The 25,288-nt window shown below is 38.1% G+C and overlaps 2 protein-coding genes across 9 annotated transcripts in view; one reads left to right on the top strand and one right to left on the bottom strand.

Annotated features, from left to right (window-relative positions):
* SON (SON DNA and RNA binding protein) overlaps window positions 1-14,455 on the top strand; it is a 32,595-nt gene extending 18,140 nt beyond the window's left edge. Inside the window, exons 7-12 of one of the 3 annotated variants that reach the window (XM_025871919.2) lie at window positions 4,437-4,547; window positions 5,689-5,805; window positions 10,004-10,151; window positions 12,516-12,587; window positions 12,695-12,810; window positions 13,386-14,455. In XM_025871919.2, coding sequence (XP_025727704.2) covers window positions 4,437-4,547; window positions 5,689-5,805; window positions 10,004-10,151; window positions 12,516-12,587; window positions 12,695-12,810; window positions 13,386-13,544 — 723 coding nt within the window. In that variant the 3' untranslated portion in view covers window positions 13,545-14,455. Of the gene's footprint in view, window positions 1-4,436; window positions 4,548-5,688; window positions 5,806-9,260; window positions 9,341-10,003; window positions 10,152-12,515; window positions 12,588-12,694; window positions 12,811-13,332 lie in introns of those variants that run through there. The other 2 variants (XM_025871920.2, XM_073891076.1) reach the window with 2 other exon arrangements.
* On the bottom strand, window positions 1,520-25,182 carry DONSON (DNA replication fork stabilization factor DONSON). 6 transcript variants are annotated; one of them, XR_003208284.2, is made up of 12 exons: window positions 23,966-25,182; window positions 23,131-23,211; window positions 21,365-21,568; window positions 20,257-20,435; window positions 19,496-19,674; window positions 18,817-18,898; window positions 18,603-18,707; window positions 17,740-17,938; window positions 16,255-16,467; window positions 15,308-15,453; window positions 8,675-8,771; window positions 1,520-2,213 (listed from the first exon to the last, which is right to left on the bottom strand). XR_003208284.2 is itself a non-coding variant. In XM_025871955.2 (11 exons), exons 1-10 carry the CDS (start codon window positions 24,284-24,286, stop codon window positions 15,316-15,318), a joined length of 1,701 nt encoding a protein of 566 aa, XP_025727740.1. In that variant the 5' UTR covers window positions 24,287-25,182; the 3' UTR covers window positions 8,595-8,771; window positions 15,308-15,315. The 6 variants fall into 6 exon arrangements, 3 of the variants coding, with proteins under 3 accessions (XP_025727740.1, XP_073747201.1, XP_073747212.1); XR_003208285.2 differs by having other exon boundaries at window positions 1,521-2,129; XR_012377675.1 differs by lacking the exon at window positions 1,520-2,213 and adding an exon at window positions 7,495-8,214.
* Window positions 25,183-25,288: the final 106 nt, after the last annotated feature.

Below are 25,288 nucleotides of genomic sequence, written 5' to 3'. Positions count from 1 at the left end.
ATATAAATGGAGTTTGTGGTTTTTTAGTTTTAAGCCTAAAACATTTAAGCAAAGATCACAGATTTGATCTCAGCTTTGCTGTAATCCTTAACCCCACTAATTGTCTTGCACATGAGTGCTCTTTGACATAAACGTGAGTGGATAGATGTGGATGGATCAACATAAATCCGTATCTTATGGAATATCAGCTCATCAGACTGTGCCTTACTGCCATAGCATCGTCTTCCTACCCAGAAGCCAGCCAGCAGCATCCTCAGTAAGGAGTGACTACAGAACTTTGACCATATTTGTGTGAATTTGATTCATAAACAGTGAAATCAAAAATGTTGGAAAACGAATATTTAAAAAATTGTCCTTGGGGGCACTCATTCTTGGTAATCAAGTTAGAGGCTTATTGGGTAGAAGATTTAAATGTAATCTTTGACACAAAATTTCCTTGGGTTTACTATTAATCATAAATGTTTATAGAGGTCCAGAGGTGTAGGCAGTGCGCCTGGTTGCTTTTACTGATAAATATTTCCACATCCCAGTGGAGCTACAGTTCTCTTAAGTGTTGTAGAAGTTTTAAATTTATAGTTTAGGAAAGCTCAGTGCTTGGGGTAAGATGTAAATTTTAATTGAAAATTTATCACACGGGTCCTGGCAGTGCTAGAATGGTTAAATACAGCCTTGTTATTCATTCTTTCCTTAGATTTTCCTCGGTGATTAACACTGAATTTCTTTGAACCATTTAGTAGGTTGTCTGTTTGTTTTGTTATTGTAGTTTATTTAGATTAAATGTATGAGTTATACTAGAGAAGTCTATATGATGTAATAAAAAGATTCATAATTCATGGTTTAAAAACCAACACATGACAACTGAGATATTCTGTATTTGTGGTTTTTGTTTTTGTAGTTGTCCTCTTCTTTTCTATATGAACCTCTTTGTAACTTGTTAATTTTTGCTAAGTATTTTAAAATCGTATTTTATATACAGGTCAGATGCATTTTCTTAGTTCCATGTTCTTACAATTAAAAGTTCCCTTTAATACTGTCTTTTAAGATACCTGCAATTATCTTTGTAGAAAATAATTTTCATATTACAGGGCTTATTTTTCTTATCTGACTGACCCCCTCCTAATAATTCCTTTTAACCTTTTTCTGCCATTGACTAAGAAATACCTAAGATAATTGTTGTATTTATGTAAATAGTTGGGTTGACAAAAGGGGGAAGTAAATTGACTTAGGATTTTTTTTTTTTCTTTTTGACTTAGGGTTTTTTAAATGAGAAAGATACAGAAGGTACACAGTTATAACTTGGGTTATGAAATGCATGTAGTTACATTATGGATTTCATTATTCCTGACACTTTTTTGGATTACGGAAGAAGTGATCTGCTGTGTTGCTGTTGTAGAGAGATGAAATAACTTGGATAGGTTTTTATTAATACGAGAACTGGAATTATAATTCAGAATACTCTTACGTAGATTTTACTTCTTAGAATAAGTTCTAGCCTAAAGGAATTAAACATTTCCCTCCATTATAATACTTAGAATATTACTATAGTATCATAATTAGACTTCAGAAAATCTGTAGTCTATCAGGGGAAACAAAAAAGGCTTGTTGATGACAACTTGACAGTAGTATTCTATGAGATTTAAGATTTCCACCCCCTTGTTTTTAGAATGACTTTCTAAAAAGCATCACTTTGGTACCTTTCACATACTCCTATTTCTGAGCAACATCAAAAGATGGTTAAGGCTCTAAAGTTCACTGTGTAGTATAATCCACTGTATACTGTACACACATACACACCGTATAGTCCAAAGTTGTAGTCACTGGCCACTGAAAAATCAGTTCCTTAAATTGCCCTAGCCACATTTCAAGTGCCCTTTAGCTGTTATTGTAGAGAATGATACTGGCCAGTGTTCTAAAGAATAGCTCTGATGTTTTATGAGAATTTTAATACTGATATGTAACATTTGGTCTAGTCCTTGAGTATTAATGCTTTGGGGATTATATTTGGCTTTTTGTGCATTATTGCATATCTTGAATTACCTTGAAAACCTGGAAACATGCTTTTTGATTCAAACTCTTGAGGATTCTTAAGAGTTAAGATAATCCTGGTTCATTTTATTTTGAGTAGATTTCTTCACATTTAAAAATACAAATAGAAAATTAATTACTATCTGGTAATAAGGTTTTGACATGAACTTGCAGCTCACTTAGTAAGCCTGTTGAATAAATGAAATTGTGTTACTTCAGAAAAAAAATAGTTGTAATTTTATCTAAAGTAAATTTATATTAAACATCAAGGTTGCTATATTAAAATTTCTTTCAGTGTGAGATGAGAATTTAACAAAGTATTACTGAGATTGGAATGAAGTTTCATCCCGGGGATAAATGAGAGCTTTAGGTTATCTGCTTAGTCAGTAAAGACTTAAAAAAAATGTATGAAGAAATGTTTTCAGAAGGAGGGATTCAAAGGTATATTGATTTGCTTTCCAGTTGGGAAGAATTTTATTCTGGAAAAGTTGAGAGCTTTCATAGCCATCTTAACTACATTTTCATGGCTAAATTCATAGTTGGGAAATTGGGAATTAGGGCCTGGGGTGGTGGGTAGATAGATTTTCCTCATTGTCTCCTATAAGCTTAGATTTTCTGGAATAAAAACCCATTTATATCTAAACATCCTCAAAGACTTATAGACTGCTACCCAAAGTAATTTGGGCAAGGTTAATGAACAGTATTTGAGATGTTTTTGGTGGGCCTTTAGATTATATAGATAATCCTACCAAACAGTTTTAGGAAGCATCTAAGGTAGGCCAAAGGAATGTAAATTTCAGCCTAAAATATCTGGGTTCCCATTTAAAGTGCTAGTAGTTGATCAGAATTGTAATAGAAGTAAAAAGTGAAGACACTAAAGTTATTAGTGTTTAATTGTGACTTTGCTTAGATTATTTTTTATAGGCCCCAGCTATATTCTAATTAGTATGGATAATTTACTGTATTAACTAAGAAATTAAGATCTTTCATTCATGAGATCTCTAAACCGTACAATTACAGAATGAGTTCCAATTCATTTTGCTTTCATTTTAAGAAGGTAATACATAATTTGGAAGAAAAAATTTAGTTTTGCTAGAAGAATATTATGAGATGATTCAGCAAGATAACTAAGAATGATAGAAGAATAAGGGGTTCTGAAAGTAGGAAAAGGAAGATCGGGAATTCTTATGCATGAGATAGAATTACTCTCAAGTGGTCACATACCCTTCTCTACTATATAGGTCTTTATTTTAAAAGAAGTATTTCATATGCAGTACACAGTTAAATTACAGATAGCCTTTACTTAGCTTTTCAAGAAAAATCCTTAGCTGTTAACATATCTTCCTGACTCCCTTATGTTTGTCATATCCATGCAGTACCCATTAATCATTCTTTGTAAATGAATATAGGAAAACCTTCCCATGTCAAATAAACATTTTCTGAAAATGAATTTTCTTGGGTGCAATCACTGGGAAATATTAATGGGTTAAGTTGTGTCAGAAGAAAAGTATTAAGAATTGGTAAGTTGATAGAAGCCAACATGAGCTCTTAACAGACAAAAGAACATCAAATACTTGATTTTCCTTTTACGGTTGAGCCTTCCACAAAACTGATAAATTGGGAATTTGTTCTAAAGATTACCTTTAAGAATTTTCTGGGACGTTATGAAGCATTTAAAAAAGTTAAACCATAAAGTCACCTCTGCGTAACACAGTTTTTACAGGTAGGGTATGAGCTTTGAAAAGGAAGACATACTTCATTTTAAGTATTTTTGTTCATGTTGTTCTTTACCCCCACAGAACTATTTTAATTTGGGTCATTAATGTATATAAGCTGAAAACAAAAAGTCATGTATTTAATGTTTTTTGAAGAAGTGGAGGTCTTAAGACCAAATTATCCCTGAGCATCTGCAAGAAGGTGGAAAGATGTGTGAATGAGTGAAGGAGAGCCCACTGATAGGATAGTGGTTTTCTGCTTGCTTATTAAAGAACCTTGCTTATTACTTCTGAATGTTATGCTAATAAGTAAGGTAAAACTGCTAATGCATATAAAATTAACAGTTCAAAAATAGTTCAGAATTTCTCAATTTTTTGTAAATGACTTGTTAGTGAAAGCTAGAGTTTTAAGTTCTTTGCAGTTTTCTATGATTGTAATTTGATAAAGTAGAAAATAATGAAATTGCATTTTGGGTTGAGTTCAACTGCCTCTGATACTTTGTAACTTACCTTATTAAATCTTCGTCTACTTTCCAAGGTTCCTTTACTTTTTGGCATCTTTTCTGTACTTTTAAAGATTATTAATTTGTAAGACTACTATTTTATTTTTGACGTGTAGCAGCTAAAGATAAGAGCACTTTAGAATTTAGGGGGTCTATCGTAAGTTGAGATAATTATCTATGTTTTCTTTCTTAGCCTGTGGACATCTCAACAGCAATGAGTGAGCGGGCACTTGCTCAGAAAAGACTCAGTGAGAATGCATTTGACCTTGAAGCCATGAGCATGTTAAATCGAGCTCAGGAACGGGTATGTAGCAGTTCTAATGTCTAAATGAGAATTTAATTAGATAGTTGTGAGATAAGCTAAGTCTGTGGTATGCTGTTGAAATGTTAAAAATCCAAGGAAATAAATAATTTGTCATTATTAGCTTATTCTAAATGAAAATGATTTGGGGCATGAGCATTCATTTAGTAAGTATTTATTGTGTGCTGTGTGGCAGGAACTCCTTAGGAAAAAAGTAAAAGAGAGAAAATTCCCTGCCCTTACAGAGTTCGTAAGTTGGTATCTAAAAGTAGCTATGCACCCATAGTAGCCCTGTGAGATGTGGGTACTATTATGATTTCCCAGTTTCCAGCAGAGGAAACGGACTACAGAGTGGTTGGTCAACTTGAAACGAAGATGATGCTGTATGTTAACTACCCTGGAATTAAAAGTAAAAAAAAAAAAAGTGATTAGGCAGTCTGAGTCCAGAGTCTTTATTTTTAACAGTGGAAGCTTTTCCATTTGTCTTCTACATTCCTTTGGTAGATCTGTGTAGAAACAGTAAATACACTTTGAGACAGATAAGGAAATACCATTGCCTGACAATGCCAGTGTGCAGTAAATCTGTGGAGGACCGACAATTGATTCTTTAACCATCACAGTAAATGATGGTGATTAATGTAGTGCTCAGTTTTTAAAGAAAGCTGTTTTATGTGTTTGAACAATTTCCTGTGTTTATTACTCCTTAAACATGTCTCTTGAATTTATTCTGGATTTCTAATACCACAAAGAAGGTACTTAAAAACTCAGGTGATTATGACATATATATACGTACATAAGCAGAGGGCAGGGATCCTTTGCCATATGAACTCTTTTCTGTGTTCATGTATCCATGTGATATTTTGAAGAATGAATATTACAGTTATACTTTTTAGTTGTTAGAAATACATCTCAAATCTTGTTATTAATGGGACCCACTGAATGTTACCAAAATGCTGCTTTGGAGTGTTTAAGAAAACAATTTTAAATATGTATAAATTCATCATACTGTTTTAAAAGTTGAAGTTTTAAGTCTTAGCTTTTTCAAGAACGAAATAAAGCATTTCGTGTGGTGAAATAAACCAGTGGGATTTTGACTAGATAAGTAATTTTACATAGTTAATTGAGGCATCTTTTTTTCCTTCAGATTGATGCCTGGGCTCAGCTGAACTCCATTCCTGGTCAGTTCACCGGAAGTACGGGAGTACAGGTTCTGACACAAGAACAGTTGGCTAATACTGGTGCCCAAGCCTGGATTAAAAAGGTACACAACATCCGCACATATGAAAGTGGCCAAGTACAAAGTTAAGATACTTTTTTTTTTAGAAAATGTTTTATTAAAAATGCACGAAGAGGCCAGTGACTTTAACCAAAGTTCATGAGTAGATTTGCTGTGTGTGTATATACTCTAGGATGGACACTGAAGATGGACCTGATTTGTGAGACTGGCAAATGTATAAATATGGCTTAAGAGCCGCTCCGTTTATATCCTCAAGTTATTTCTGTATTGCTGCTGCTGGTTTTTTGGGGGGTGGTTTTTTAAAACCGTTTTGAATGCTAACAGTGTATCTCAGGTGCTGTTCAGAATGTTCCACAGTTCCTGTTGGACTACTAATCTAATGATTTCAAAGCAGTGGTTCTCAAATTTTTTCTCATCATGGGATACTTTATTACAGGTTTATTTTTGGTGGATCACTGCCCCCAAGAGCCCTCTTACCATCCCAGTTTTTCCATTTCTCTATTCCTCTGTCCTTCTTTCCCCTTCCTTAGTGCCTGTGCCCTCTTGTAAGCTCTCTTGGCCCTTATTCCTCACCCCTCTGGTGACCTCCAGCCCCCGATCCCTATAACCGTAGGGATCTGTCAGCTGCCGGTTACAGCAAGTTGGTTGGGAGGCCCCAGTATTAGCACTGCATGTGGTGATTTTGCCATGGGACTGGAAGGCTGGGGAGGAGGGCTGGAGTGTGTGTGTGTGGGGGGTGGGCAGTGCTGAAAGGGTGGTGAAGGGGGCGGGGTGGGGACGGAGGATACTATCTGTGGACCACCATTTAGGCCCTGGTGGCCTCTGGTGATCCACAGGCTCAATTTGAGAACCACTGATCTCATGAACAAAAACAGGATAAAATAAGACCTAAATTCAAGGGAGAGGACGGACGCCTCGTGCTGTGAAGATGTAGGTGCTCCTGGTTTCAGATTCCTGCAATGAGACCTGTGAACTCCACCTACGGCTGCCTCATTGTTGGGGGAGTCTTAGGTGGTTAAGAAGGGCTTTCTAAAGAAACGCCTTCTGGTGAAGGGATGTGGTTTGGTTGGATGGGTGATGGGAAATTTGTTTCAGGAGTACTGGCAGCATGGCAGTGCTGAAACTGGGAGGCTGCGTGGTCTAAAGGATTGGGAAGGTTTCTTTATCCCGCTGTACTCCTGACTGCTTTTGTGATCATGGGCAAGTAATTACTTGGAATTTCAGTCTCCGACTGTCATGAGAAGACAAGTCCTTATTACTGCTTCACAGGGTGGTAATTAATAGCGTGATGGGCACCTATGAAGAATTGTAATGATTGCCAGGGAATGAACTGAATTTCGGCAAAATGAGATTTTGGTTGCTTCGGCTCTTTTAATCTCATAATATTTCAATTTTGATAGCATTATCTCTAATGACCCTCTTATTAACAAATTAATATAAGACGTGATATACCCTCAGTTTGCCTGCCATTTTTTGGGGGGAGATAGTTGCACTAATAGGTGTATAGTGAGTATATGGTCAGATGTATGAAAAATTTACAACTTTTACTAGGTAATTGTAAATTGCAATTTACTAGGGATTGGTGTTGGAAAAAATGAAAATCTAGCAAAATATTTTAAGTTTTGAGTTCATTTTGGACTTAACTATATTACAGTGTTTAAAAATATAGTGATTTGTGTAGTATTTGAAAATGGTTCTCATTGGGAAGAATTATAATTACACACCTATTTGAATAGTTTTAATTCTTTAATACTAATTAATCTTGAAGCTTGAGTGCTCAGTATTTCAGAAAGTTAGACTTGAAGCTTATGTGGGTGGTTAGGCACATAAAAATTTAAATAGTCTTGAACATTATTAGGTAGAAACTTCTAAATGCTATTCCATTGCAAAATTTTGGACTTCATTCGTATAATGAAGTACTGATCCATAATACTTACATGGTTCTAAAAATCATGTTAACATAACTTGCAAAAATGAATCTCTTAATGGTTAAATTGGCTCCCTGCAAACTTTCCCTTAAATTTTTTTTTTTGACTTCCAGTCTTGTAGGCAGTTGACAGGTTTTAAATAGTTCACATCATGTTAAATGTTGTGTAAGTCATTTTGATAAATGATGAGATGTGTTCATCAGAGAAGTTTTTAAATAATAAGAAAGCTGTGCTTTCAGAAAAACTCCCATTTATATGTTTACAGAAGAACATTTGCTACTGATAGGAAAGAACATTTATAAAAATGTGGAAAAGTCCTTAGCTGAAAATTTAACATTTATCTTCACTGTCAGGTCACAAAATGTCTGTTTATTATGTTGAGCAAACTTTTTCGGTGATCATATAGCTTTTCTTGCCTTGATATAGCCCAACACCCTCTTCTGTGCTAAAAACCCCTTGGAATGCCAACATTCTCCGTATTCTTTTTAGTTTGTTGCAGTAGGTTCTTAGATGAAAAAGAACGAGAGTTTTACCATTACTACTCTTTGTCAGTAAAAATTTTTAACTGGTAATTGATTTAAAAGAACCTTTATTTTTTGGAATTAAATGATTTGGACATGACCCGATGGGTTTTGTTTACTATTAATAGTTTCATTAGATTAAGCAGCTTTTTGGTGAACTGTATACACAAGGGGGTTAAAGAAACATGAAGATAGTAGAGAATGGAAACCGAGTTGGAAGCCTGGGTTATTTGGGAATTTGCGTTATACTCTGCACAGTTGCCCTTTTTTTTAGGAGTGTTGCCTGGAAAAGAGGGGCGGATGAACCTGGAAGTAAGTAAAAGTCACTGTAGGTGTGTAGCAACAAGGCAGTTGATATCCAAGCATCAGCTAACTTTTCTCTTTATACATCAACACTGCATGGCCTGCACCAAATAAGGAACTGAACCAGGGGTATGTTTTTACCTCCACAGCTGCCTCCTTCCATCAGAGCACCTTGTTGAACTTAATGTCTAGTCACACATCATTGGCATGCTTTCTCCCCAGCATATAATTTACAAAGCTGGGGAAAAAAAAATAAGATACAGTTTTACTACTGTGTGTAAAAACAAGATTTAAAAAATTTAGTATTAACTTATCAATACAGGAAATAATGCATACTCTTTCCAGAGCTACCAAAAGTTTTGACTCCCTCTGTTGATAAGTTAATGACTTTTGCTATATATTTGCTAGAGAACATAACTCAAAAATTTAATAACAAGGGGAGGTAAAGCAGGATTTGGAGATGTTACAGACTTAAAAAAAAAGTGACCATAAAAATCAACAATTTGTTTTGTGTACATGGATGTCCTTCAAAATAGAGGCATCGCCTACTTATTAATGTATGAAAATGACTGTTGACCATGCTAATGTATATAGTTGTGCATCTTATGACATTAAGTGGTTTGCTGCTTTGATGGAAATTATGGTTCAGTGGGTTGGATACAAGAGAGATGACTGTTCACAGAATAACCTGTGAACTTTCACCCCTCTGTATGGAAACTTGTTTCAGGGCCAAATCCTTGTAGCTGCCTTCTTGCCCCGGTCAGTGCCAGCCCTACTATTCACAACACTGCTGCCACCGAGGCCTAGGTATGTAAACGCTTAAGGAGTTTTTTACACGTCTTTTAACATCACGCTAGGTTTTAAAAGAATGCAGTTTCAGTTTGGTATGATGACAGGGTATTTTATGTGACTGTCCATTTCTTACTGTGTAAATATGAAGAGTTATCTTTTTGCTTCATAGGGATTTTCTAAGTAAAATATTTATACTTGCTTTATGGTAGAATGGGGAAGAACACTTGGGATGTTAACAGTATGCTTCTTCAGTGTCCAAACTATTTCTAAATGATTTCTGGGCTTTATTCATTAACTAGGTACACCTGGGACAATTAATATTTGACTGTTTTAACATTGCCTTCTTTTTATTTTGCAAGCTAAGAAGAGATACCAGTGAACCTAAATAGTGGACGAAAACAGGAGTGTTCTAATTTTTTTTTTTTTTTTGGAGGGGGCATGAGGGCCACTGTTTTAAACTGCCATTTTTTTGCCTTATTTGACTTTCAAAATACTATGATGTTAATGTGAAAATAATTAGAACATCCACACTACAGTATGTATATAAGTATAGAAATTAAAATTTAATTGCTATATCAGATCTAGAAAATAAGTTTTTTTTTTTTTTTAAGTTAACAGAGTTTGTAGTCAAATTCTAACTGTGAAATGGGGACATTTTACCTTTCTTTCTTTGGATAGGATCAGTTCTTAAGAGCAGCCCCGGTAACTGGAGGAATGGGAGCCGTTTTGATGAGAAAAATGGGCTGGAGAGAAGGAGAAGGATTAGGAAAAAACAAAGAAGGAAATAAGGAACCTATCCTAGTTGATTTTAAGACAGACCGAAAAGGTAACACATTGTTTTGGGAATGTTGATTATACCTCCTTTGATATTTTAGGGTTTCATTAACTGTCCTACTTTTTTTTGCGCCCAGTGTGAGCTTGAACTTACAACCCTGAGATCATGAGTCATGCTCTACTGACAGCGAGCTGGGCGCCTCTTTCAAAAAAAAAAAAAAAATTTATTTTCCCCAACATAACCTTCCTACATTTTGATGTCCGTGATGCTTAACTGTAGCACATTTATAGCTGTTTGTTAGGAAATGAAAGCTTTTACCCATTTGTGGCAGCTTGTATAGATATAGATGGAGTCACTATTTTGAGCTAAAAGACGGTCTCAATGTTAGTTTTAAATATTACGGAAATGTGCACATATCAGTGTGCACATTTTAGTAAATGGTATCCCCATTTTGTTTTCTCTTGACAGGGAGCGTATACTTGTCTTTGTTTCTGGGCTGTATTTTTTTTCCTTTCTCGGTTTTTTTTTGTTTTAAAGATTTTGGAAACACAAGCAGGGGGAGTGGGAGAGGGAGAAGCAGGCTCCTCGCTGAGCAGGGAGCCCGATGAGGGGCTCGATCCCAGGACCCCGGGATCATGACCTGAGCTGAAGGCAGCCGCTTAACCAACTGAGCGACCCAGGTGTCCCCCTTTCTCAGATCTCTTATCCCACATATTCTCCTTATTTCCTATTAGAGTGCTGTTTTGTCTTCATCCTATATACCCTTTTGGCATGTCCGTTTTTAAAGCTCTGTAATTGAGTTTTCTGGGGTTGGGGCTGGAGAACAGCAGACCAGTTGCTGACAGCAATGTCAGCTCTTCATTTTACCTTGTGCTTGGGGCACCTTGAACTTCTAAAAATCTTTACTAGTACTTTGCTTCTCAGATGGAGATCTGTCTACATAACCTGCATGCAGTCGCTAAGTATTAAAAATACACTTGGGGCACCTGGGTGGCTCAGTCAGTTAAGCATTTGACTCTTGATTTCAGCTCAGGTCATGATCTTCAGGGTCTTGAGATTGAGCCCTGCATTAGGTTTCCCCACTAGGTGTGGAGCCTGCTTGGGATTCTCTCTCTCCCTCTGCCCCCCCACATTAAAAAAAAAATACATATATACATATATGTATATATACATTTAGTGCTCATTGATAACAACCAATTGGTACCTTTTAAGTAATTTCTTCCCTTGGAATAACGTCTTACATAGAATCAGGTGGGGCTGGGCTGTCAGCTCAATGTGATTTCAATAGCTTGTTTGTATAAGCCTGATTTTTAAGAACTGGAAAGTTCAAAACTGGAATTAATTTTCCTTATCTTTGCAGTCAGAAAAGTAAGTTGAAGTTAATGCAATTAAATTATTCTGTGTCAGTGAATTTGGAAACCAGTTAGCTCGGACCAAATTGTGTGTCTTATAAAATGTTTTGCGTCAGAATTTCTATATTGTCATCCACATAAATACTGTGATGCCATTTCCCCTGTCCCCCAAATTGGAGGGATTTAATGTAGTGATTCTCCAGTAGGCTGGAAATAGCATGAGAATCATTCTGTGCTGTAGCATCAATTCAAACTCTAGATTACATTAGAAAAGGATATTGTACTGATGGCACATTGACATTGTCTTACTTATACAAGTTGAATAGATTTTGTGTCATAAAAGGTGATTGGAAGAAAACATCTGTGAATGCATTATGTAATTCCAGGGAACGTCCTCTTTGGAATTGTGTAATAGGCGTTGGATTTGGAGAAGCATACTAGCAGAATTAGTAAAGAACTGATTGAAAGTTCTAGGAAAAATGGAAGCAGGAAAGCATGGATTTTGACTAGTAATACAGTGAGATTCCATTGGGAAGGGACGTCATGCAGTGAGACCGTCTGTCTTCTGTGAACGTCTTCATTTGATAAGTCAGAAAGGGGTTGTTTGCTGAGAAAAATACAGACCCATTTATAGAGACACCTTCTCACTTTAATTGTTTGGAACGTGTGGCCTAAAATCCTCACCTTTTGGAGAACTTAACTGAGCATTGCCTTTAGAAATCAATTGTAATAAACAGCCACTACTTTTTAAACTTACAAAGAAACAGTCCTGGAGATGTTAAATATGGCACTATTCATATACTAAGTTTTTGTGTTCTCTGAACATTTTGATTTTTTTATACAACTTCTAGTACCAAGGTATATGAACATAAAGTATATAGGTTTACATATTGAAATAGAGGAAAACAGAAGTCAAATTCTATAAAAATCAAGGGTAGTGGGAGTTGAATATTTTATTGGAAGGTATAGGTTGAGATTCAGATTCCTGTAGAGGGAATCATTGTATAATTTTAAAATGATGCTTTGGAGTTTATTCAGTGAACGATGGCTTTTTATTTTAAAGGTCTTGTTGCAGTAGGAGAAAGAGCACAAAAGAGGTCCGGAAACTTCTCTGCTGCAATGAAAGATCTGTCAGGTGAGAGTATGTTTTAATTTCCTCTTGTCCCATCCCCACCTTGAATTCATAATTCATTGCCACAGATAGTGAAAATAATTAACACATGGTTATTTTTTCCTCTGCAGGCAAACATCCTGTGTCTGCTTTGATGGAAATCTGTAATAAGAGAAGGTGGCAACCACCAGAATTTCTCTTGGTCCATGATAGTGGCCCAGATCATCGCAAACATTTTCTCTTTAGGGTAAATATGAATTTCTGCATTAATTGTATACCCCTATTAATTTGATGACTTAGAGGGTGAGGGATAGGCATTGTATGGTCACAGGATTGATACATTGTGGGTTGGGAGTGAATATGTATGTGTGGGTAGAAGTGGTGGTAGGGTTTTTGGGTTCTTAAATATTTAAGTACATTTTAATACAACCTGTTAATATCCTGGTTTTCAAAAACGTTGGAGGGAAAAGATGTGGGCAAAAATCTGGTGAACAATTTGTTGACATTTTCTAATGGAACAAGGGGAATTAATTTAGTAGTTTTATCAGGGTTTTCTCCATTCCACGCCCCCCCCCCCTTTGGAGACCTGCTTTTAATTTGCAGTCCCTTTTCCCAAATGATTTGCTTCTTCTGGGTTGAGATTAATTTGACTTACATAGTGTGGGGTTTATATTTTTGTAAATTATTTTTCTAGCATTTAGTGAAAAAATACAAAGCTAATAGATATTAAAGTTTGATGCTGTTCTTATTGTATGTTTTTCTTGAATAGGTATTGAGAAATGGAAGCCCTTACCAGCCCAATTGTATGTTTTTCTTGAATAGGTATTGATAAATGGAAGCGCTTACCAGCCCAGCTTTGCCAGCCCTAATAAGAAGCATGCTAAAGCCACAGCAGCTACTGTGGTTCTTCAAGCAATGGGCCTTGTACCAAAGGACCTCATGGCTAATGCCACTTGCTTCAGGAGTGCCTCACGTAGATAGATTGAGGTTTTATATTAATCATTTCAGATAATTTTACTCTGCATCAAAATGTTATTTCCTCTTTAATGTTGTAAATATTTGGCAATTTAAGACATTGTGTAAAAAGCAATCTGTACAAACATCTCCAGGCTTTGATTTTTGTACCATGGAAATTGTATTTAACCATACAGGGTTTTGGTATGTTTATATTGTTTACCTTAGTGATGTATTTGTTTAAGTGGCTAACATCCAAACGATTGTTTGAAGGCATCCGTAATCTTCAGTGTGGAATGTTAAATAACGCTTTTATACTGTATTTTGTACTATGATGTAACCTCCCTTCCTTATGGCTAGGCTGCTGTAACACTTGCCTGTAATCAGTGAAGGGCTGTGCACCTTGTACTAGTTCACAATGGGTTCTGCTGGACAGATACTGGGCCAGTGTTACTGAGGTAATCAAGCAAGATCTGTTCCACAGGGCTAGTAGCCACCATCTCCCCTGAAAATTTTGTAGAGGTTATAAAAAGAAAGTGGTATGTTGTGTGATGATCTGCACTAAGTCCTGCATTCCCATCAAAGCCACTTGGGCCATGAGAAGGGAGTCAAAATGAAGTCCGATTAGAATTCTACTGCAGAGGCCAAGTACATTTAGTATGGCATTGAGTTGTGATATAGTTTTACTTTGATGTGCATTTTGAATTTCAGCTACACCTAGATAGACGTTAAATGATAATTAAAATGCTGTAACCAACTTATCTAATAAAATCGGCACCCAGCCACTATTTTGTTGACTATGAGAAAGTTTAAGTTTATGTTAATTTTTAGGGTCTGATAGAATATTTCATGTGTATTACAGTGGTATTCATAATGCTATGTCTCTAAACTTTATTTTCAAAAGCTTAAGGCCCAAATATAAACTTCTCTGGAATAAATGTGGTGTTTTATTTTCTGGATCTTAAAGTGAACACATACTTCTTCACTAAATACTGTTAATTCTTTACCCAGTGCTTTTGATTTCTAAGTACTTTTATTTTTAAGAAAATCTGAATTACACACACATACACACACACTCTCAAACCCCCACCCACCCCCGCACACACACACCCCAGAGCAATAAATACTACTTTACCATGACAGCTGAGCATACATTACAATTAACACTATTCTATGTGGAATACAAAATACCCTTATCTGAATTAACATGCATTAAAAAGCCAAATTTAATATATTTGAGAATAAAGGAATTATAAATCAGAAGGAAAGCAACTAAGTAGACACATCAATCAGCTTAGCAGATACGGTCTACATTTGTTGTGTTATCTTTTTAAAGCTAGAACCTGCATATAATTGTAGGTGATGTTATCAAGTACAGTTTTGCCCTGATGCCATCAGTCACAATGCCAGGAAATAAGGGATAGTAATTTAGCTTCAGTTTCCCATTTGCAAGGAAACACTGACATTCATGACATTCAGTTTTCTACTCAGTTTATAATTAGGTTGTAAGGGTCTGGAAGTCTGTTACTGATGTTTTTAAAAAGTTGGGAGTTGTCTTCATATCTGAATGATCTAATCAGAAGAGTAAAAAATATACTGATTTAAAAATCTTAATCCTATTGCTTAACGCATGTAATAAAAATTAAAAGGTTAACATTTATAAATATTTGAATATTTTAAAGATAGTTATATTCCTTTAACTTCCAAAATGAACTTTAGAGCCAAAGGGATAACAATCTTGAATTTCCTTGCTAGAAGGCTTTTTCCTCAAAGATTCCTTTTAGGCTTACTTTGGTGTTCAGGATCTCCAATTATAAACGTAGTCACTCATTTCCACATGCCTTAAAGATGATTTTCCCAGTATTGGTGTTTGACTGAGTTGGTCCAGAGTCTTAGGATGCAACCCACAGTTGGCAAGCTCCTCATGAACAGTCTCCTGTGGAAATTTGTACTCTAGTTAGTTAAAAAGCACATCAGTCTTTGAACACTCAGATTTTACTTTTTTCATTTTTGTATATTTTACTAATCTCTACGTGGGGCTTGAATTCTCGACCCTGGCAAGCATTGCATGCTCTTCCGGCTGAACCAGCTTAGGTTCCCCTTTCTATTTTAGAGTAGGCTGCATGCCCAATGTGGGGCCTGAACTCAGAACCCTGGTATCAAGAGTCGTATGCTCTACCAACTCAGTCAGCCGGGTGCCCCTGGACACTCAGATTTTAATAATTACCATGGGAACTTAATCATTTGCTTATAAGGTAAAGGCAGTTCATTATCAATAGAAGTTAACCCTAAAAATTTTCACATAACAATAGCATCCACAAATAATTTTGGTTATTTTCATAAGTCTGGCAAATGATAAAAGCATGAGGCAATTTTAAAGGTCTTAATACCTGTAAATAAAAACCTATGTCCAAAATTAAGAGCAAAAACTGGTTACCCATAGTTGTTTATAATAAAAGAATCAGGTACTATTAATTTGTGGATCTGAGATGGCCATGAACATAACTTGCCTTTTCTTTTTGTTTGGGAAGCTCTTTAGTCGTTGAGTACAACCTAAATTCCTAAAATTTACCTCAAAAAAAACAAATCTTAACCCTTCATCTTAGTAATTAGGATTGATAAAGTTGAATAGTAAGTTTAATAAACTGAGATACAAGTTTGGCTCATTGTAAATCACTTACTTCTTGCATCTGAGGAAATGAGCTACAATGAAATACGCATACAGCTGTTTACTTACCTTATCCAGTACTTTATTCACTGGCAGGCAGGTATTAAATACGGCAGTTGGCTCATGTGTATACAGTCCAGCAGAAAATGACCCCTTTTGTGAAGATCTGAGTAGCATGGTTACAGAATGTAGAGAATGAGGCATGACAGGACCTGTAATCTCCAAACTAAATTGATCTTTGTATCCAGAAACAGCTTGTGTTTTCACGTTTACACTTCGTGCCTTCAAGAAAATTTAAAGAAAAAATTATGGTCACCATCTCTCAAGCTTTTTTGTCCCTAAAGACTTGTTCAGTAACTTCATTTCGGTTTTCCTTTTTATTAGTTACGGACTAAAAGGTACAGCATAGAGGGAATATAGTCAGTGGTATTTTAATAGCATTGTATGGTGACAGTAGCTACTACGCTTGTGATCATAGCATAAAGTAGTGCACAAGACCTCCAAAGAACGCTATAGGAGTAAAAATGTTAATTCTCCATTCTGTAGCTCATCTTCTCCAAATTATGACTCAGTTTATGCATGTTTTAGAGGCTATAATTTTTCATATGGCATCCTGATTTAGTAATACCCTTCTTTTTATTAAAAAAAATTTTTTTAAGTAGGCTCCATACCCAGCATGGAGCCCAACTTGGGGCTTGAACTCATGACCCTGAGATCAAGACCTGAGCTAAGAGTCAGTTGCTTAATGACTTAGCCACCCAGGTTCCCCTATTAAAACTTTTTTTAATCGAAGTACAGTTGACACAAAATGTTACATTAGTTTCAGGTGTACAACAGTGATTCTACAACTCTATACATTATGCCGTGCTCGTAAGCGTAGCTCCCATCTGTCACGGTACAACACCGTACAATGCTATTACAGCACCGCTGACTGTATTCCCTGTGCGGTAACTTTCATTTCCCTGACTTTATTCCATAACTGGAAGCACTCACCTCCTGCTCCCCTTTACCCCTTTTTGCCCACCTCCCATCCCAATTTGGTTAATATATTTTCAATGCAGAATATTGGGCAAATATAAGAATAAATTCTATTTTTAAAAGTAAATAATTCTATTGCTAGTAACATTCACTATATACTTTGTATTTACATGCATAATTTTTTTCATCACTATCGATATACAGCTAGTCTTTCCACTTATCCATGATTCGGGTTTTGAGATTAATAATGTAACATAACAATCCTGGCTAGGTTCTTGCATTGGTTAAGAAATGAGACAAAATGAGATTAAGCAACTTTTCCATACGGCAAAACGCTTTTTTTTGTTGCCAATCATATTTATTCAGTCAGAAAAAATGATTTTCATGTAATTCAAACATTTCATATAATTACTGTATTTTCATGTAATTCCTTTGATATACCTTTGTATCAATGAATTTTTTACTGGGAGGAAAGCAAAGACAAAATCTGCACCATACAAGAATTTGTTCTTGATTTCTTCTTAAAAGGCTAGTTTATGAGGATTAGTGTAGATTCTTTTCCCCCCTTTTCATTACCTTAAGCATTTGCATTGTGGCACCTCGGAAAGCTACAGGCGATAAGAGGGTTGGTGGAAGTCCTGCCTGGGGACCTGAACTAGCAATTAAACTCTTAGAGTTGATCAAAAAATTCAGCAACGTAAGGGTATTCATTCCCTTCACCAACACAACAGACTCAGGTCTGTGATCCATTTGCACTTCATGTTTCTCTTTACGTCTGAAGATGACAATCAAGGAACTTGCAAATTTAAATCCCATACCATTGGGAAAGACAGTCATCTTGATCCTAATAACCTCGAACCCTTTCTTCCCATTCGGAACTGGAAATACTCTTGCTACCCCCGACTCTGCTGCAATTATAATGCATCTGTTTACATCAAAATTTCTCTTTGACCATTTGAATTTGCTAGAAGTTGACACCTAACAAAAACTAATTTCTTCTCTAGTCAAAAATATGCTCTGTATGGAATGTTTTCATTTAAAAAAACAGTTTAGTAATAATTGTTCATGGTTTACTGGTACTTAGGGAGTCTTATTTAATATCATGATGGAGAATTAGTTTACTTTTTTTTTTAAAGATTTTATTTATTTGACAGAGAGAGCGAGAGAGCACAAGCAGGGGGAACAGTAGAGGGAGAGGGAGAAGCAGGCTCCCCGCCAAGCAGGGAGCCCAATGTGGGGCTTGATCCCAGGACCCTGAGATCATGACCTTAGCCGAAGGCAGACGCCTAACCATCTGAGCCACCCAGGCGCCCCAGAGAATTAGTTTTAATATGATCTTAAGATTACAGTCAAATAAAGCTGTCAGTCAATATTACATACATAGTTCGCTAACTTAATTCAATGAAAACCAATTGTAGTTAACACAACCGAAAGGATACAGCTTGATAGAGAGTATGTCTGGTTTTTTAATTTTATCTTGCACACCCATCTCTTCCAGCCAGGAAAAACTTTCATCTTCATCCTCATCACTGATTACTTGTTCCCTAGAAAATTGTTAAGAGTTTCCATTTCATAAAACTGTTCCCTCTACAAAACAACTACACTGAGTCCATAAGTCCTTAGGTGACGTAAAAGGTGATTTTAATCACATACTCTCCCTGTCCTTGGCTTGTTCCGGAAGCCTTTTTCTTCCCATGGCCATTTTCTTTTATTAATGGCAGAGAAAATTCAATACCTACATGAGAAAAGAAAAATATAACTGAGTTTTCTTTAGTATAATCTCAAAGAACTTAACAGGTGTGCCCTACTTTTAGAGAGTATGAAATCTGAAGATTTGAGCTTTTACACGATCTATTAAGGCAGTAACTTTCAAGCTTTCTTGACAGTAGCCATCACACACACACACACGCCCCCTCTTTCAACAATACATACTCTCACTACGTGGTACTCTTTCCTAAAGTGCTGACTGAGCCTACTAAATAGATTTCATGATCGTTAATGACTGACCCAGTTGGAAGATTGTTATTAAAAAGGGGGTAGGTAATTTGTACCAGCAAGGAATTTCTACAGGAGTATATTCAGATGGGAACTTCCCAGCTCAGCATGTGTCGGTCATATCAGAGAAGGGAATACCATTAACTTAAAGCTATGCATAAGGGACAGCGTAAATCATTTCTGGAAAAAAAAAATCAGAAATACGATGTTTCTTAAAAAATATAGATAAAACTGGTTAAAGACAATTCAGTTGGTAAAAAGGCAATCCAAATTCTGGCTTTTAAGGAAAGTAATTAATATATAGTGTGGTAGTTTCACTTTAAGCCAATAGTTTTACCTTCATTTTTCATAGCTTCTCTTATGCCTCTAGTTGTAGGAGATATGAGAGCTGTGATTACATCATTTCCAGCTAATCCTGCTGCGCGGAACAGGATAGTAAACTGATAGGTACAAACGTAGAAATATGGGCAAAGTTTTGTCTTCAGCAGATTATAGAGAGAAGTGAAGCTCACAGACCTAAGAAGCAGCAAAATTTTCTTTAGATTTTTTACATATTTAGCTTAACATCTAAAATTTAGTTTTTTTATAATTCAGTTTGATACCTGATTGAAAACACAATACAAGTATTACAGATAGTGGTTTGAATTTTTGCTACTACATACATAACTTGGCTTTTACAGGACTAAAATTGGTCATGGGACTCACTGATGACTTCTAAATACTTTAACAAATAGTGTTTACTGCTTAAACACTCAACATTTTTTCTTTAAACAAAACACAATCGATAACCGGTTGCTGACTTTTCTCTGAGCAGCTTCTGCTGATGAGAAAGGAAGCAACCACTGAGAAGAAATAACATAAAAGAATGCCCGTATATATTTATATAACACTTATACATAATTCCACAATTGCATGAAGAGTGAATAAGAGTTAAAAAAAAAGCGAACAATTTAAATGTTGGTTATTAACAGTTTAGAAAAAATAATTCAGAAGGACACAGAGATCCTTTTACCACTACACATTTCCACCTCGTAAATAAGGAGAGAACACTGATAAAATGAGAACTCACTATTAGGATGCATAAGTTTTTAATCTTACCAGTCACTCATTAAAATGTGTTGCAAGGTTTCATCATTTGACCAAGGGCTTATCTTTCCAGACATTTTTCTATCAGCTCCAATGCGAGGGAACAGTGGTAGCCAAGGAAAGGCAGGCTGGAGCCAATAGATAAGGCTCTGCTGGAAGGCACAACGGAGCTCAGTGGAGAGCCTGGGATCCTAAAATCCAGAGATGGTATCGGACAGCTTTTGCCACATTAGAAGTATAAAATTTCATTAAAAAGCACTAAATATACCACTTATTCTCAGAATCTTTACTGTTTCCTATAGGAAAATATTAATAACTGTTACAGGGGCTAAAATGTAGTTTATTCTTGCCAGCATTTATTGTCTGTTAAACTGTATCAGAAAGAAGACTTAAAATACAGATGGGAACATTCTCTCAGCTCTCCCAAGAACAATGGCTATCTGTTATCATGGGGGTGGGGTAGTATGGGTAGGGACTGATATTGTATGTAGGTAATACTATGTTCAACCCCTCTCCTCTCACAACTGTTTCAAGAGTAGCCAGTAAAAATGGGTAATGCAAATCAAAAATCATCCTGATCTATTTATTAAAAAAAGATATACCAAAGGTAATCACTTTTAACCTAGTTTGAGTTGATGTGCTGCTTGAGAAATCACATCCCTCCAAAACCATTCTAGAACTCATTAACTCTACTACAATATTTACAACAGACTCTCAACCAGTAGCAAGATTAGTATGTATAAAAAAAGAATATACATCATATCAGAAAATCAGAATAACCAACCTGCCTTAGCAATCCTACTCAACTGCTTTTCATTTCTTTCCCTTATATTTTTTTCCCCAAAAGGCTTAGAAAAGAATGGTTTAGTTCAAACAATTCCTGCCTATAACACTAACTAATTCTCAGGACAGGTCTCTAAATTTAATGGGCAGTTACTGAATCTGACAGAAAAAACTGCATGAAAGCATGATTTAGGAAATACAAAATTTCCCAAGTCTTTGTGTGTCTAAATGTCAGAAGAAAAACTTATTGGAAGAAGTATCTGTGACATTTTGCAGAGAAGTATGTTTTACAATTAATTTGTTACTTTAAAACATACCTATTTTCCTTCAGAATTACCTGTATACTTTGAGGCAAAGTAACTTCTGTTGCCCTACAATGCTGGATGACACCGTGAGCCTCTTCCTGTGCTTTCAAATGATCTGCCCAGGTAAAGGGTTGAGAAGAAGTGAAAAGGAGTCGAGTTTTAATACTCCAGTCTGCAGGTAACTCAGTACTTTCTGAGGATGGAATATCAGATTCAGAGACTGATCCTTGTGGAGTCTTTCAGAAAACAAAGAACACAAAAATGAGTAGAGTACCAAAAAAACAACAAAACGTCAAAAAAACCCCTTTAATCTACAGATTTTATCGACTAGCATGGTCACTGAAATGTCAAAATTTTATAAACTGTTTAACTCTGAAATATACTACACACTATGAAACACTCTGGAAAGAGTTACACTAAACTGTTGACAGTGGTTTTCTCTGGGAAGTGGGGATTTATTGTTGTTATGGGTGGTAGTGGTGGAGGGGCACATTTTACCTTTTAGTTTATATATAGTTTAGTTACAAGAGGCGTGTACTATTTCTACAATCATAATTTTAAAAAAACCAAAATCTACTATTGATCATGCTGTCAAAGCAAAAACCTTCCAAATCTTTTATTATTTAAAAAAAAAAAATTATTTATTTATTTTTAGGGGGCAGGGAGGAGCAGAGGGAGAGGGAGAAAACCTCAAGCAGACTCCCTGCTGAGCGTGGGGCCTGACTCGGGGCTCAATCTTTCCACCCTGAGATCATGACCTGAACCGAAATCAGGAGTCAAACACTTAACAGACTGAGCCACTCAGGGTCCCCCAGTATTTAAAAAGCACCTTTTAAGTCTCTAAAACTCTGGAACCAGGGCTAAGCGGCTCCTGTAGGAAACTCAGGCAGGGCTCTTAAGAGGCCATATGTAAAAAAACATTTCCTGATCTCACTATTTCCTTCCAAACTGTTCTGCTGTCCTTTCAAGTCAATTTTCTCCACTTTACAATGATTCTTTGAGGTGGCATCACAAAAAAATAACAGGTAAGGGGGAACCATTCTTTTTTTCTTTTTTGAAAAATTTTACTTATTTGACAGAGAGAGAGTGCACACAAGCAGGGGGAGTGGAAGAGGGAGAAGCAGGCTCCCCGTTGAGCAGGGAGCCCAATGTGGGACTCGATCCCATGACCCCGGGATCATGACCCATGCGGAAGATGGTTGCTTAAGCAACCGAGCCACCCAGGTGCCACCCAGGTGCCCCTGGGGGGAGACTATTTCTAACAGACCCTGTGAAGGTCACCTATTTACATGAAAAGGAGAGTGGGTCTTAGCTCTTCTAGCCTGCTCCTATTAGGACAAACTATGTATCTGCTAAACTATCACAGCAGGAATCCCCAGGGCACGGTATCAAGAGTGTGGATGTTGTGGTTGTGTCAGCAAGGTTTGGTAATACGCCACAACCTGTGGAGGTAATTTGGGGATTCTGTTTGAAGCTTCAGTTAAGGACTAAGTTCAAATAGCAGCTGAGTGTGGAGTGATGAGCTGGAGCTGTCACCACCCACAGAGGAACAGCGTAACAACAGTTGGAGGTAGAAGGAGAACCTGTATCTACACCAACTTTAGGGTTGGTACCGTTAGAAACATCATTTTTACATCAGACAAAGTCCATTAGGGTGCTGATGCCATCTTTTCATCCCTGGCAGAGATGATCACTCCCTCAACGCTCTCCGCAAAACTATTTTCCAAGTAAATGTTTCTGAGAGGTATGAATTTAGATTATAAGGACATACATTCTATTAACATTTAAAAACTATTACCTGGAGTAATTCAGTAACGGTTGTTCTTTCAGGAAACTTCTCTTCCCACAGCAAATCATTTTCCTGATTAGAATCTAAAAACTGAGGGGAAAACAACGGTCCTTTTTAATCCTAAGTGATGCTGAGTTTGCGTTAATAACGTACAGAGCCTCACCCGGCATACAAGTTCCCAATAAATGCCAAGTGCGGGAATTCACATGCAAATCACTCGATCAGGGTTTCAGTTTTGTGTCTGAACTTGTAACTATCAAAATTGGGGGAGCGGGGAGGCCGGTGATATGTGCGTCTAATAATTGATGCAGAAATCTCAAATCAAAAGTTCCAAAGGCTTTGGGGTAAGAAAACGCTAGGAAATCCGGACCCCGGGACGCAACACTCCTCCATCTCCAGAATTATTTTCGAGCGCGTGAGAAGGGAGGCTCTGAATCACGCAGGGAAGGAGGGTCTCCTGTAATGTTCCCATCGAGCAGTGGCCTTCCTGGATGAGTTGTTCCAGGATTTTTCGAACCGTCTTCCCAGGGATCTCTAACCCCAGGAGGCTGCTGCTCAAGCTCCTCCGACCCGGCCCCACGGGCTAGACCGCGGCGGGGCGTGGGGGGGGCGCGCCCCAGTGCCCCACGCTTCCCTCAGGCCGGGCCGACGGAGCCGCTCGCGGGGCGCACTCCACACAAAGCCCACCTTTCAGAGCGGCCCCTCCCAATGCTCACGGCCCGGCGACCGCTGCGGCTACCACTCTCCGCGCCCATTTCCCCTTGACCGCGAGAACTTGCTCTAGTTCACAGCCGAGTTCCCGCACTACGAGAGCCCCTCGCCGGCCAGGCCCGAAGACACTCACCGGGCCCTGCGCCTCCTGCTGGCCGCGGGGCGGCCCGTCGGGGGGCTCCGCGGTGGCCGAAGGCCGGTTGTCCAGGCGGGCGAAGGGGTTCCTGCGGGCCGCGGCCGGGCCGCCGCCGCCTCTGCCCACAGCCGCCGCCGCCGCCGCCGGGAAGGGGCGGAGGAGCAGCCCGGCCGCCAAAGCGGCGCGGCGGGGCGCCGGCTCGGGCTGCTCGCCGGGTGAAGCGGCCGCCCCCCGGCTCCGGGCCCTTTTCCGTCGGAGCCGCAAAGTCTCGGGAGGCTTCCTGAAACTGGGCGAGTAGCCAGGCACCGATAGGGCCATAACGCGCGGCTCACGCAGAGGGGTCGGCCGGCCTCCCCGCTGGCGCTTCCCGCGCGCGCCGACCCCGCCCCCGACGTGGCCCCGCCCCCAAGGCGCGGCAAGTGCGAGGGACGTCGGCCGCCCGCGAGGCCCCGCCCCTACTCCTCGGTCCGGTCCTGTCCTGTCCCGTCCTGTCCGCTGCTCGGCGCTCCTTCTGGGCCCTTGGCCTTAGTCAGGTCGTGGGTGGGAAACCCCCGGTCCCGGGCACCGATGTGCACTCCCCGAAACAGCTAACCGCTATTTAAATTTGTAGCCGAGAGGTAATGAGCTCAGGACATGGCGCTTGGATGAAAAGGAGACGTCACACTTAAGCCGCCGCTTAAGCTTAGAGAAGTCAGTGGCGACGTCTAGAGCTGGCGAGAGGGGCCTGCGCCTCCATCCCCCTGACCGAAAATACAGAACCCCGGCAGGAAATCAGCAAGCGCAGTCTCCTAGCCCCCTGCCCACGCATCGCCACTGCAGCTCCCCAATCCCCTCCACCCCGCACACGCTGCAGCTGCCACTGGCAAGTTACAGCGATGGTCCTGTTTGATGCTGAGGAAACCCTGAAATAAATGAATGCTTGAAACAATGTTAAAGTGTCTATGGACTAAATCCACTGAGACTTGAAAATATACTCAAATGATTAAATTACGACAGCAAAGGTTTGTTAAGAAAAGGAAGGTATTGAGAACGGAGTAGATACAAAAGTAACGTTATTTTGACATACCAAAAGACTAAACTTTATCAATAGAGTAGCGTGGCTTTTCCTGAAAGCAATTTTCTTCATGGAAAGAATTTTCTAACAGAGGCAAATGTATAGAAACAAGCCAAAAAGAATTCCAGAATATTCCCTTTAGATGTTAATTATGGAATTTTCTTGACCATTTGTACAATTTCTCAAATACTTTTCAAAAACTTTAAATAACTTTGAGCGTCTTGACTCATAGCAGGAAAACTGAACAATTTGCTTTTATCTTCCTT

This window comes from Callorhinus ursinus, unplaced genomic scaffold, assembly GCF_003265705.2.
Source record: "Callorhinus ursinus isolate GAN/ISIS: 27379988/994484 unplaced genomic scaffold, GSC_fseal_2.0 scaffold1, whole genome shotgun sequence".
In the NCBI taxonomy this organism is placed as follows: domain Eukaryota; kingdom Metazoa; phylum Chordata; class Mammalia; order Carnivora; family Otariidae; genus Callorhinus; species Callorhinus ursinus.
Note: the sequence above shows the minus strand (reverse complement) of the source record. Positions and strands in the feature narration are given on the sequence as shown.

What these genes read in the sequence shown, in the direction of transcription:
- DONSON (XM_025871955.2), bottom strand. Translation starts at nt 24,286, where the DNA reads ATGGCCCTATCGGTGCCTGGCTACTCGCCCAGTTTCAGGAAGCCTCCC. An exon ending in CACATTTTAATGAGTGACTG is followed by an intron (nt 19,675 to 20,256) that starts GTAAGATTAAAA and finishes GCTGCTTCTTAG; the next exon opens with GTCTGTGAGCTTCACTTCTC. An exon ending in AGAAGCTATGAAAAATGAAG is followed by an intron (nt 18,899 to 19,495) that starts GTAAAACTATTG and finishes TTTCTCATGTAG; the next exon opens with GTATTGAATTTTCTCTGCCA.